The following is a 14,001-nucleotide window of genomic DNA, read 5'->3' on the forward strand; positions in this document are numbered from 1 at the left end:
CACTTAGAAGCTGGAATCAGTCCTTGACTACAACCTAAAAACAGTTTCCCTCCATTCCAAAAAAAAAAAGGTTTCTTTAAAAGCAGACAGCTGTGCTACAATGCAGTGCTTTGATATGGCCAGCACTGAACTTAATATTCCATTTTGAGTAAGCATTTTTCCTCCTGACCAAGTGTGTTCCGAGGAGTGTGTCTGACGTCAGTGTCAGAGCTGTGACTGTAACCATGAGGCAGGCAGTGACCCAGCCAGGTCCTTAAGTGGCTTCGCCTCATTCAGTAGCCAGGGTATTTTTGGCATGGTAGTGAGTGACACACTTATCGTAATGGGTCGTCCAGGGTGCCAGTGGTCAGCCTGAATAAGCATCCCTCCTCGACGGTGCAAGCCGAGCTCCGGCAACGTGACGTAACCGGCCGGCGCGTCTGCCTCAGACACCGACGGAGGAGTCGCTGCCCGTTACGCATCAAGTAGCTTATCCTGGAGTAGGAGTGGAGAGCTGAGACCACTCTTTCTTCCTAAGCCGTAGTGAAGTGCTCGTGTGACCTGACCGGGGTTCCTAAAGCGGCGCTGCCACTCTCATGCTGCGCTCGCGTTGTGGCTTTAAAACAAGGCCGCACCGTTGGGCATTGTGAGGTGTCAGTCAATTGCAATGGTAAACTGCCTTCTCTTTGCCAAGGTGATTTTAATAAACGAGGTCCAACCATTCCACGCACATTCTGACTGTTCAATATTTCATACCATTTCAAAATGTTGAATAGGTTACATCTTGTAGAAATGATTAAATATGACTCCCGATGTAAACGAGTAAGAAGCCAAGCAGGGAAGCAGGCCATTCGCTTGGCCAAACCAGAATTTGGCAGTACGTCGTCTTCTCCCGGAAATGTTTTTCCGGACTCCAAAATGGTCAGTTAGAAGAGGAAAGCTTTTGGTTATTCACTATTTCAAGAGGAGACAAGAAGACCCAGTGGACAAAAGTATACGGCTTCATCCGTTTTTCCAGACTTTTCAACATTTGGTTTGTCTTCACCGCAGCGGTAGAAGGTAAAAATTGGGTAACTTCAACCTTTGTTGCATCTGTAAGTGCGTTAGGCAACGTTTAACGCCAGCGCCAGTTGAATTTAGCATCGTCCTACTATTGAAAATGGTGAACATCTGGTTTTCTGTCGACTGCCCATCACCACAATGTGAATACAGCATTGGAGACACTGTTCCCACCGGCCTTGCTCTCAGCCCATCTGAGCTCCCGGTGCCAACATCCCTCGCCTCGCCTCAGTCCCGGGAATCCGCGACTGTCACCTGGAAATATAAGTTTGGCCTGACAGGTTGACAGCCAGCAGTCAGAGCGAATGTTCAGTCTCTTGTATCTCTGACCCGAACATCACACTGACAGTCCGTGCAGCGGGCCCGGACGGCCCCGGCAAGCTGCTCTGATCTGCCTAACAGGAGATTGTTGTCACTGTGGAGAACAGTGGGCCAGCCAGTAGGGTGCTGGGAACCGGGTAGCATCGGGTGTTTCACAGCTGCGTTGGTATTCACCAGTAAATGTCCATTCTTGTGTGCTGTGCGCCAACGTCAAATTGGTTTTTAAATTGGTCTTCAAGTCAGTTCCAAGTAGCATTTAAAACATCTTTAAACCGTTTTAAATATATCTTTTTGAAACCTGCAGTTGTTAGTGCTATCTGTCTCTCAGGTTTGCGATTTGGTTGCCCTTCCTTTTGCCATGTTACTCTTAAAAGTAAAAATCCACCCTCGGATACTTCTACACTGTTATGTATCATCAATCTGTGATGATCAATGCATTCAAAGAGTTACTCTGTGATGAAGTGTTGTAATTTACTTTTCCATCCACCTGCCTCGTCTGCTTCAGTTGGTGATTTCCTATGTTTCCCAGAATGCCTTTCGCTCCTTCTTTGAAACACAACATGTCTCGTGGCTGCATTGCATTCTGGTCTATTGAGGCCACTGTGGATGGAGAAATTGGTCTCTCTGCCTCTTCTTCGATGGATTTCTCCTTGTATGATTGTTGAACATTGGTGCAAAATGGCAGCTCTAGAAATGCTCTTTGATTCTGAGGAGCTGACACCAAAACCTGATGTTTACCGTTGATGTTTTAGATCGCTGAAACATTTTCTGCTATCAAACTCAATTATAGCTGCGCTGGAAATATCTCAACATGACGTCACATCGTCTATGTTTGGCCAGTTATCCAGAGGAATAAGAAAAATACACCTAACAACAAAATGGACTCAGAAATGCAAGGTACAGCACCAGTAGCTGTTTTTAACAGTGTTTCAGTGTGGGTTTTTCCTTTTTTAAGCTTCTCTTTCACTCTGCTCACACCAACCTCACCTCGCACTGGTGGAAAGTAGCAATTTTTAATTCCCGTCTCTTTGTTGTCATTTTTTGCGATAACCTCAAATAGCCCCGGAAAGCTTTGTTTCCTCCTTCCGCTCTCAGAGACGCGAAAGCCGAGTTTGTCATCTGTGCGTGCAAGTTGCCTTCTTCCTCTCCTCCCTGTAAATCTTTTGAATTCTTTGGAACAGCTGGGTGAACATCTGGGTGAGTAGGGTGCTGTTGCCTCTCCTCGGTCTGGATGATAGCACCAGCAGGCCAGCCCCCCCCCCCCCCCCCCTTCTCTCAACCCCCCCCCCCCCCCCCATCATTTCCCTCCTTGCTTTTTTCCAGAGTCATGCAGCGGTCACCTCTAAGTTGGAACCACTAAGGCTGATATGGTGGGAAGGCAGACTAATTGCCTAATTGAGAACATGGCTTTTTTTTCTCTTTTTTTTCCCAGCTTCTTGTTTATTTTAGCACGTATACAGGTATGGATCTTTCCCTGGCTCCTCGTTCAGACCAATTAGCCACACTTTACCTAAATTATAATATGGCAGCAATTGTTGTTTGCTTTTTTTTTTACCTAAAAGGCCATTTGGAAAAGAAATTTGGGCTGCCAAGATTGTTTTCATTCCTTGTGGTTGCGCTGTGCTGTGGCCCATGTTTTTGGCCTGTGTGTTTTGGTGTGGTCATTATTTATGGAGAAGAGAAATACTCGTACACTGTGTAATGACCAACACAGGGATTGAAAAAAGTTTCAAACATTTGTGAAAATGTGACTTTAATAAAGGTGCACAGTGACAAAAATGTGAATAGACCGTTGGTTTTGATTAACATTACTGCAAGTATCTAAAGGGTAACAGTGCAACCCTTTCCGGCCTTGGTCATTATTTATGAAGCAGTTGGCTGCTAAAGGGCTGATCAGCACTGAAGTTTAAGATTCATAGGTGTCATTAATTCATATTTTCAGCACACAATTCCCATTCTCTCTTATAAGAGTATCCACCTCTACTTTCTATTTGCTGTTTTTCTTCTTCTGAGCCTAGAGGTTGGAGAAGCGTTGCTTGTGACTGGAAGGTTGCCGGTACGAATTCCCATATGGAAAATGCGAGTGAAGAAGGCAAATGAGGAACTCTTTTCCCTCCGCAACTACTAGCCTATCTGCTGCAGTGGAGCTGCTCATTGACTATAGGGCTGTCCCGAATACCATTTTTTGGGCTCCGGAGCTTCAGTAGTAATCAACAGCGAATATTCGAAGCTTCGGCCGGGGGGGGGGGGGGGGGTCGTGTTAAGAGTCACGCACCTTCAAACTGCTTGGCTTTCCATACATGGGCAACAGTTCAACACATAGTCACAGTTCCTCCTCACAAAAACACAGCGCTGAAAACATACTCAGGTCCGTCGCTCCTACGCGGTCCAAAACGGGATCGCAAACTCAGCGGCAACCTCTTGGCAACCAGCCAGCTAGCGGTCTTGTAGCTCCTTCAGTTAGCAGCCAAGGAAAATGTAGCTTAGCACCGTTTATATCCACTGAGACACCGTCATAGCACCGAGATAGCAATCCACGGCAACCACAGTCCGACCTCACTCAGAGAGTGGCCACAGCTTAAATCCGAGGTGATCAGACGAAAAACTTCATACTTCAGCTGTAGTTTTATTAAAGTTAGAGACAACGGCTCAGACAAGCGACTTCCCCATACAAAAGTAAACTCCGCAAGAGCAGAAGTGTGACGTCACTATATAGACACCCAAGCAGCGATCATCACATATAAAATTACATTAAAAAAACAAATACCTACCCAACGAACGAATATCCGAATATTCGGGTCCAGCCCTAATTGACCAATAGCAGGAGACTGTGGTTGTACTGGGCAGCTCCCAGTGTGAATGCGTGTAACTGTGTGAATGTGAAGCAAAGAGCGCATGTTAAGTTGATTTTTCCCCCTGAATAAATGAAGGTAAATCTCAGCCCTATGATTGAAGTTAGATGTAGGGGACAGGTATCTGCCCCCTCTTTGACATGTGATGTGCGCGTCTCCACCGCCATATGAGGGCGGCCTTAGAGCCGGTGTGTGTAAGCGGCGGCGTGCGTGTTGAAGGGCTTTACTGCAGAACAATGGTGTGTGTGCCGAGCCGAGGCCATGTGGCCGTGTGGCGGATTAAATTAGCAGCAGTTGTTTATCGTCTGTCCCCCCAGTCCATCTGCTCCGCTCGGCCCAGTAGGCTCCATCTCCGCTATCAGGCACAGCTCCAGCCCCTCCTCCCTCCCTCCCTCCCTCCCCCAATCCCTATCCCTATCCCCACGTCTCTCACGCACACTGTTTTGAATACTAGTTACATATAACACACCCCACCCTGCATCAGTCCCCACCCCGCTTCCGCCAGCGGCCCAGTCGTGAGACAATATACCCAGTGCAACCTCTTCTGCCAAGAGTGCTCTGGCTTTCCTCTATGCAGATTAGCCATGTGCTAATTGCAGTTATTTATTTATTTTTTTTAGGGAAGAGAAAAAAAAAAAGGCCAGGGGAGGAGTTTCCTCCAGCAATTGATTAGATGACTGGGCAGGAAAAAAGAGACAGCAGCATCATGGGTTGAACCACCATCCAGCGTGGATGTCTGGGACCGCGTTGCCGTACGCCCAAGGTTTGCTTGAAGCCTTGTTGACTAGGGTTAGACCGATATATGTGGCCGATATTGGTCTCTTATTAAAAATCAGATATTGTCCAGTCAGTGTTGTCTACCATTGATATGATGGATATGATGCAGCTTGTTTGATTCCACTGGTTGTCTATGGGAGGCCCTTAAGTATGTATGAATATGTTTTTTTTATTATTACTACTCTAGTTTTCAATGGAGAGTTTTAGTGTCCCATGGTCTGAATACTCCAGAAGCTTTTCTACTCTGACAAGATTACAATTCCGGCAGGAACAGTGAATATTCAATTTTAGTATATAGTAAATTTTGGCACAAAATATCATCCATAGCCATTTTCAAACTGAAAATATCGGTATCGGTATCAGTCTTTAAAAACCCATATCAGTCGACCTGCAGGTACAGACCTTAGTCATTTTTGAAACAACAGTCTGAGAGTGTCGCTGCGAAGCCTCTTCACCTGGCATTAATGGTGGAGAAATGAAAAGATGTTCAAAGAGCGATGGGGCTAAAAGCTCGCTCAAATTTAATTTTTTACAGGCAGCTGAAAGCAAATCATTCAACTAGGCTATGCAGTCCATTGATTTTTATGTTGGGATCTTGTACAGTAACAACATTGCGCACATCATTGTACATTAGTTACAAAGATTAGGACCTAGTGGTGCTCGCTATTGACAAGTTTCTGTTCTGCTTGTGTGAAAACCACAACGGCTCCACTGCCTTTTGGTTTGTGTGCATCAAGGAATCTCCCTAAACCTCCCTAACTACAGACAGCTTTAGTCATGTACACTTTAGAACGGTACAGTTTATTTTCCAAAACGTCTTTGCCTTTTTGTCTTCATTAGATTTCTGGAGAATAGATCAAAGTACAACAATTTCTATACAGAGTTATGGATTTTCCAAAAAGATTCATATTCTTATTACAGTAAGAGTAAAATGGTGAAATGGAAAAAGGTAATTTGACCACCAGTTTAACTCATAACCATATTCCTCTGTTGGGGAATATAACTCTGTTGGTCTTTTTATTAAGCAGCTTGGACTGTGGCTCCTGTAATTGTAAGCAGTGTCCAAGATTAATGTTTTGGCTGCCAAGGGCTTGAAAACAAAAGGATCAAGAATATTTTTTGCCGGCCAAAATAATGAATATACATTTTTCATTGAAATGTGTCACCCTACACATTTTCAGTGCTAATTCATATATAGAATCATGTGCCAACAAAGACTAATTGAGGCCCTGATCATAGCCAATTGTGCTCTAAAGCTCAGGGATTCGTACCCACACACCCCTCTCTCTCGCCATTGCTGATGAACTGACGCACTCAGGAGAGTTGCATGCCTTATCATCTTTCCACAACTTCCATCTTGCCCTATATTTGGCTAAATCCCCCCCTACCACATCCCCCCCCCCTCCAGCCTTTTCCTTTGATACACCAGAGACGAATCAGTTTCTCTCCTAGACCTTGAAGAATGAATTCCAAACCTGTAATTGTACAGTACAACTTCAGCCCCTCGGTTAAGGACATCACCAACGTGTGATCATCGAATGAATCTGTGTTTGGTTAATGTTTATCCTCCATGAACACATTTCTTTTCCATACACTACATTCTCCATTTAAATCGAGCAAAAACTACAAAGTGTAGTTTTGATTATCCCCTCCCTCGGCAGTTTTATGCAGGCGTCGCACCTCTAAAACGTAATCGATTACTACATTTAATAGAAGTTTTATTGGTTATGATAAAAATCTCAAGACTGGTTCTAAGAGTGTTAAACGTTGTGGGGAAAATAAATTCAGACGGCCAAGGTCTTTGCCCGGGCCGTGGCGTCACCCTTCCTAGGAAGAGCCGCTCACCCTTCCTAGGAAGAGCCGCTCATTCTATAACAGAGGTAAGGAACAGTGCCTTCTGTAGCAAACCCTGACCTCTGTATACAAGATACAGCAGAGGCTGATTTGTGTGGTTAAAACACACACACACACACACACACACACACACACACACACACACACACACACACACACACACACACACACACACAGACCTCAGCCAAAGCTCTCTGGGATCTTGGAGGAAATGTAATGGTGTGTGAGGGATGTGAGCAACTTTAGCAATGTGAGGAAAGTGTTGGTAAACAGATCAATGGAGGCCCGAGCAGCGGACTGACCACAGCTAGCTTCCGGCCTTTAGCCCACTGATGTGTTAATGTGATCGAATGGGCTGGAGGAGTAAAACCAAAAAAATGACCTATTGAGCTTGCTTAACATTCAGGATTCCCCGAGATTCCTGTTTCACTGCGGACCACATGGTTTTTGAAGCTTTCGCTGAGCGTGGCCCCTGCAAGGGTTAGACCAATATACGGAGCCGATATTGGCCTTCTATTGAAAATCAGTAAGTGTTGTCCACATTCATTATGATGGAGGCTCCTCACATCATTTCAGTGTGGCGTGGAAGTGTTTTCCTCAACAGCTTCATTGGTGTCAGTCTGTAAAACCTGCAACAAAACCCTGCCTTAAGGAGCTGCTAACCCACCTAAAAGAATTTCATTAGTCTGGCTTTTAATGAAGAGTTTTAATGTCCCGCGATGCTCTAAATACTGCTTCAGAGGCTTTTCTGCCCTGACAAGAATACATTTCTCAGGGAAACACTGAAATCTTGGAATTTATTCAATTTGTTTGGGCATGAAAATGGTCAAAATATCAGCTTATTAGCAGCTTCAATCCAGAAATATCAGTATTGGCCGTATTGATATTCGCCTCGTATGCACAGTTGTCTCCGCTATCTGATCACCTGGCAGATTTACAATATTGCTATCTTTAGAATGCTGGTTATGGCCTTAATCCTGCCAGTGAAAGTCCTGACGCAGAGAGAGAGGAGTGGTTGTTTTGGGAATGTCAACACTGATTCTCCACGTGGCACGGGGAGGCAGAAAGCTGGTAATCCTGATTGTAGTCAAGCTGTACCTTCCAGCTCTCTCTCTCTCTCTCTCTCTCTCTCTCTCTCTCTCTGCTGAGATGGGCCTAAGCCGTCTCAGGCCTCTTAATGTAAGGGAGGCACATTATAGTGGGTATAGAAAAGTTTTCACTGCTGGCGAAATATCGACCAAAACCGGTGGGGGGGAAAAAACGTCAGTTGTTTTATGGCTAGTCATCGCTGGGAGATTTTGTCTTAATGAGAAATAGATTCTACTTTTTTGCGTGGCTGTTTTGTAGTTTGTTAGCAGAATAGTCATTTTTCATGTGGATTGGAGGACGTAAGTGGGTGATTCAGGCCTCCGCGGCACACTTTATGGATGACACAGGAGGCTCCGTCTAACTGCTTAACCAGCTCATTAGGAAAGAGCTATAGCATATTTCCATCCAGTTTACCTCAGTGGAAGGATGTGTATCCTCCGCTGAACTGAAGCGGTTCAGCTTTTTGTTTGTGGGAATGTGGAGACTGTTTTTTTTTCGCCATTATTGGACAAATAAAGTGGCCTTGACTTACTTTCCAGGCTAAGCAGCCAGTGTGTTTTGGGAAACCTATCGTGATGTGACGGGGGAGGGGGACGGGGGCGATGTCAGGTGGGGCGGGCGGAGGTATCGTCTCGTTTTGCCCCGGCTCCTTCCATACAGGCCGGGGGTTAAAAGTGCATTAGAGGTCACAGGAGACTGCCTACTGGGGCCTGTTACCTCTTCCCCCTGCGGTGCGGTCGGTAATGACCCTAGGGAATATAGTAACACCCCCCCCCCCCCCCCACATCCCCTCCTTTCCTCCACACACACACACAACACAACACAACACACACATACTGTCCATGAACCTGGAGGAGCTCAGGAGAGTGTGGCCTGGGGGAGGCTAGAGGGAAAACCTGGAATGGAATATGTTATCTTGGATAATGTTGGTTGACCGCCCTGACAGCCTGTGGAGCCAGACCCCCCCTCCCCCTACCCCCCCACCCACCCCCACCCCAGTACACATACACCACCCTCCTGCTGTGGTGTCCCTCACCCCCCCCCCCTCTCTCATTGCAGCGCTGTCATTCATAGAGTGCCAAAGCCTGCTGCTTTATTAAAGCCCAGGAAGAGCAAGGGCTGGCCCAGGTTCAAACAGCAGTGCAGCTGGGACCTGTTACATTTTCGGCAGACTGCCCTCTCCGTCTCGCTGGCTATAAATAGCCCCGGTGGTTGTCTCCCTTAACCAAGGAAGAGAGGTTTTTTGGGGGAGGAAAAAAAAACACACACACATACACACACACACGCAGATTAATAACCGTGGGAAGCAATGAAAGCTTTGTGTCTGCTGCCCGAGGTCAGCAGGCCAGGAGGTGTTGCTACTTCAAAGCCCCTATTGTGGGTCGCGCTTTCTGATGGCGCTGCGGTCGGCTCGACGGGAATACAGATGAGCTGCCAGCGGTGTGATGAGCTGATGGCACCGGACCACGCCACCTAGACAGATACCCATCACAGCGCTCTGTGATGGAACGGAGGCGGGCAGTCGGTCATGGTCTAGCGGAATGCCTATTTTTTTTTTTTATACTAGAGAGTGTTGTTTTTGGGGGGATTCCACCAAGCTCACCTCTTGCGTGTATATACACACACACGCCCACACACACACAGTGACAGAGTCTTTATGACCTTGGCTCCAGCTGTTGACAGGCGAGGCTACCTCATTACGAACCTGTACCCGCCCCCCCCCCCCCGCCCCCGTCTTCCTCCTCTGCTCTCCGTTTTCCTCCCCGGGTCTCCAGCCAGAGAGGCTGTCTGGCGGAGTGACGCCGTCTGCCCGGGCCATGTGGATCTCCCCGAGTCCAAGCCGGGCCAAGGTCAGCCCCCCCCCCACCGCCCCCCTCCACCACCACCCTGACGCGGCTCCAGCTGAGGGGTGGGCCCAGCTCCAGCCACCGCAGACACTTCCACTTCCTTGAGCTTATTTTCATAGAAACCCTCCCCGACGTCTCCGGCGTAACAGTATCCACCCACTGGCACAATGATCTCCTGGGCAGGGAAACGCTCCTGGCGGATATAGTGGGCTCATTCATTCATTCATGGCCAATTTTTTCCCTTTCTAGTGGGAAAGTAAATCCAGTACTGTTTTTTTTTCCCTCCCCCTTCTGATTTTTGTTCTATATTTGCTTGATTATACTCTGACTGTGTTAAGATGATGCTTGCACAAGAGACACTGCAAGTGAACACGCTCATTATTTGGGTTCATCTTTGAGTAGTGCGGTCATCGGGTAACATGGGTTGTCTTCCAGAGAGCTGAACAAGAAGGTTTAAAGCACAACTTAGGCCATTTTTCACCTTGATGCTATTTTCCCGTGTTCACCGATCGATTCTGACCAAAATCTTGTAAATTGGTTCACCATACAGGCTCTCCAGTGCAGTCCTAGGGCCAATGAACACTTCAAAAACCAACCCCAAAAGCTCCCAAAGCATAACTTTTCTAACATATTGATTGCTCGCTCTGTAATGAGACGTATCAGTATAAAGATGTAAAAGACGGTGAAAGTTCTCAGGTCATGGATAAACTAAAAATTAAGTATATACATTTTTCATTAGCATGAGTGTCAATTTGTTGAGAAAGCCATGCTTTGGGTGCTTTCGGGGTTGAGCTACGCAAGTCGCTCTATGGTGAAGCAGTTGTCGAGATGTCGAGAGTTCCTAACTCCTCTCTGTGTGTCCTCCAGCCTCCCAGCCCAATGGACCAGGTAGGGAAGATGCGTGGCCAGCCGTACGGAGCCGCCAACCCCTACTCCCAGCAGCAGCAAGGGCCTCCCCCAGGGCCCGGGCCCCAGCAGGCAGGCTCGTACCCAGGGCAGGCCTACGGACCACCAGGCCCCCAGAGGTATCCTATGGGGATGCAGGGCCGCACCCCCGGCACTATGGGCGGCATGCAGTACGGACAGCAGGTCAGTAACTACTGACTTCCATCGCTTCCCTGCCTGTAGATTCCAACGTTGCACAACCTCTCTATTGCTGCATTCACTCTGTGACCTAAAAAAAGAAGCCATACAGGTCGGCACCGTGGGATGCCAGTCAACTGTAACGAAAACTGGCTCGTGGTTGCCATGGCAATTTCAATAAACGAGAGGTCCAACCATTCCATGCGCATTGGTGCAGAAAAACCGTTAAATAGCATTGCGTCACCGTTCATTTTCAATACTTCAGTTTAATTCAGAATGTCTAATAGGATATATTTTGCATAAAGTATTAAATGATTCCCTCTATAAATGAGAAGGAAGCCAAGAAGGGAATTAGAGTTACCCAGCCAAACCTAAATCTGGCACACTTCTCTCCCGGACGCCGAAACGGACAGAAGAAGAGAGCTCTTACTCATTCACTACCTTGGAAGAAGAGACACGAAGAGCAGGTGGAGAAACATATGTGGCTCCATTCATTTAGCTGTATTTTTCAGCATCCTATTTGTCTTCACTGCCATGCTAGAAGGCAAAAGTTGGGAAACTTCACGTTGCCTCTGCAGGCGCGGTAGGCGGCGCGTTCTGGCTGCATTGTCACAGTTTAACCGTCATTCTCCAACTGAAAACAACAAACATCCGGTTTGTTATCCACCTTATACCGCCACAATGTGAACGCAGCATATATCTTTATCACCATCAGCAGGTTATTGCTTGCTCCTTAACTCGCAGCTAGGAATAAGACCCTACTTGAACTGTCTTCACAAGGCAGTCCATCTTTACAGAGAAGTGCATGCAGGGAATCCCGTAGAGTGAAGCCTTTTCTTCCAGGCCCGCCGTCTGCGGTCTCGTGCCCATTGTGCGGTGTGATTATCTCATACCGGCCTGCCTGGTGTCTGACTGTGGACTCGATAAGTGCCCCGCAGAGAAGGAAACGGCTTCCCTCCCTTTGTCAGACAGATACAATACAGCCACTTCATGTTGTTTTAATGTGTGGCAATTCTGCACCATCTCTTATTTTCTTTGAATCCTTGAGTAGCTAAGTGCCCTCCCACAACAACACGTGGCTTTTTTTTTTTTTTCTCCCTTCTTTTTCTTATTACTGTGTTTCCTCACAAGGTCAGCGCCTTCTCCTTTCATGCTCCTTGAGGGTAATGAAACGAAAAACGCTGTATTGAAAGGCTTTCGCGTGCAGGATCGGGCGGAATATGAAAAGCCTCGCACTGAAAGTTCATGGGGATGGATTCAACACTCAATTTTTATTTTCATGGCTGTAATTTAAAGGGCTATACCACTGAATCGCAACACTCAGATGTTTTTCCTATGCAAATGGACAGATCGGTTTGTAGTAATGAACGCTCTCTGCTCTCACTTATAGCCAGAGATGAGAGAGAAGAGTTGTCTTGCCCTTTTAATCTGTGAATAAGATTAAGAGATGTTCTGAGGAGAACTCCGCTGAGAATGAAGTCTAAATATATCAGAGAGGGTGACTGGGGATACGGGCTTATTTTTGGTTTAGATTGGTCATTTTGGTCTAAAAGCTCTAATCATAAAGGTGATCACCTATTGATCCACAGAGCAGCTCCAGGCAGCACACCTATAGTAAAATCTTAGTTCTCTTGTTTTGAGCTATGGAAGACTGCTGTTCATGTTCACAGGTATTGATTCAATTGTCCTGGGTTCACATATCTGAGTTCTTATATTGAGTGGCCTTCCACTTTTAAGGTAAACGATTTTTTTATGCACATGTTTTGATACTAACTGCTGCTCCTACTTCCATGTCTAGATGACCGCCTATGGACAACAGGGGCCCGGTGGCTACGGCCAGCAGAGCCAGGGCTACTACGGTCAGCACGGCCCCCCGCCTCACCCCGGCCAGCCGCAGCAGCAGCAGCCGTACTCCGGCCAGCCCCAGGGTGGCTCCGGAGCTCCCTACCCCCAGCAGGGCCACCCCTCGCAGCCTCCTGGCCAACACGGGCAGCCAGGGCCCCCTTACTCGCAATCCCAAGGCCCCCACGGTCCTCCTCAGGGTCAGCCTCCCTATAGCCAGCCCCCGCAGTCCCAGCCAGGCCAGCCGCCCTACGTCCCTCCCCAGCAGCAGCAGCCTCAACAGCAGCAGGGTCCCGGTCCCCAGAGCCAGCAGGGCCCCCAGGGCCAGCCTGGCTACCCACAACCCCCAGGGCCAGGGCAGCCACCGCAGCAGCAACAGCCCCCACAGCAGCAGCAGCAGCAGCAGCAGCAGCAGCAAGGGCCCTCGCAGCAGCAGCAACAACAACAACAACAACAACAACAACAACAACCACAACAGCAGCAGCAACAACAACCAGGAGGTCCCCCTCCTCAAGCCCAGCAACCCCCAGGTCATGGCCAGCAGGGCCAGCCGTCACCTTATTCTCAAACACCCCCTCTGCAACAGCAGCAGCAGCAACAGTCACCATATCAGAGGTTTCCACCTCCTCCGCAGGTAATAACACCACACACACCTCTGTATCTATGTATCAGTGGTTGAATGGGTGTAGTCTGAATTCCCATACGCACAGTTGGTGAGAAATTGCATTGCTAAGAGCCGAATAGATGATTTTTTGGAAGTAACCAGAATCCAGCTATAACCAGAATCTTGATCTTGGCATTTTTCACATGAATAGTCACCCATTGTATAATCTCCCTCCTCCTCCTCCAATGATCAGGAGCTCTCCCAGGATTCCTTTAGCTCCCAGTCCAGCGCTCCTCCTTCCAACCAGCCCATGGTTTCCAACAAGAGCAGCCAAGAGGACAGCATGCAGGCCCGGCCATCCAGTCTGCCGGTGAGCCCTCCGCCTCTTTTTCATTTAACAGCTCACTCATGCTTACTCGTGCCGGGTAGGAAATTTTTTCGTCCACTGGCTACCATGGCTCATTTTTCCAAAGGTCACCAGCCACTTTCTCCATTTGACCTGCTAATTCGAATTTTATAACCTCCAGACAATGGTTGGTTACCTGCCAAAAAGGCTGCAAGAGTAGACAAACTTAACATTCACAGCCAAAATTTCCGTGCATTTGGCTGTTGGTTAGTGTTAATTTCCCGGCCTTTATTCTAAGGGCAGTCCAGTGTTTGGGGACTGGCATCACACTCTCCCACAGCCAGACAC

At 47.7% G+C, this 14,001-nt stretch overlaps 1 protein-coding gene across 2 annotated transcripts in view; it reads left to right on the top strand.

The window, feature by feature from the left end:
- arid1ab (AT-rich interactive domain 1Ab) overlaps window positions 1-14,001 on the top strand; it is a 51,237-nt gene that overhangs the window by 9,208 nt on the left and 28,028 nt on the right. For both annotated transcript variants that reach the window (XM_078290384.1, XM_078290385.1), the window contains exons 2-4: window positions 10,646-10,867; window positions 12,660-13,337; window positions 13,561-13,677. In XM_078290384.1, coding sequence (XP_078146510.1) covers window positions 10,646-10,867; window positions 12,660-13,337; window positions 13,561-13,677 — 1,017 coding nt within the window. The remainder of the gene's footprint in view (window positions 1-10,645; window positions 10,868-12,659; window positions 13,338-13,560; window positions 13,678-14,001) is intronic.

The sequence above is a fragment of the Centroberyx gerrardi genome, chromosome 19 (assembly GCF_048128805.1).
Source record: "Centroberyx gerrardi isolate f3 chromosome 19, fCenGer3.hap1.cur.20231027, whole genome shotgun sequence".
Classification (NCBI taxonomy): Eukaryota; Metazoa; Chordata; class Actinopteri; order Beryciformes; family Berycidae; genus Centroberyx; species Centroberyx gerrardi.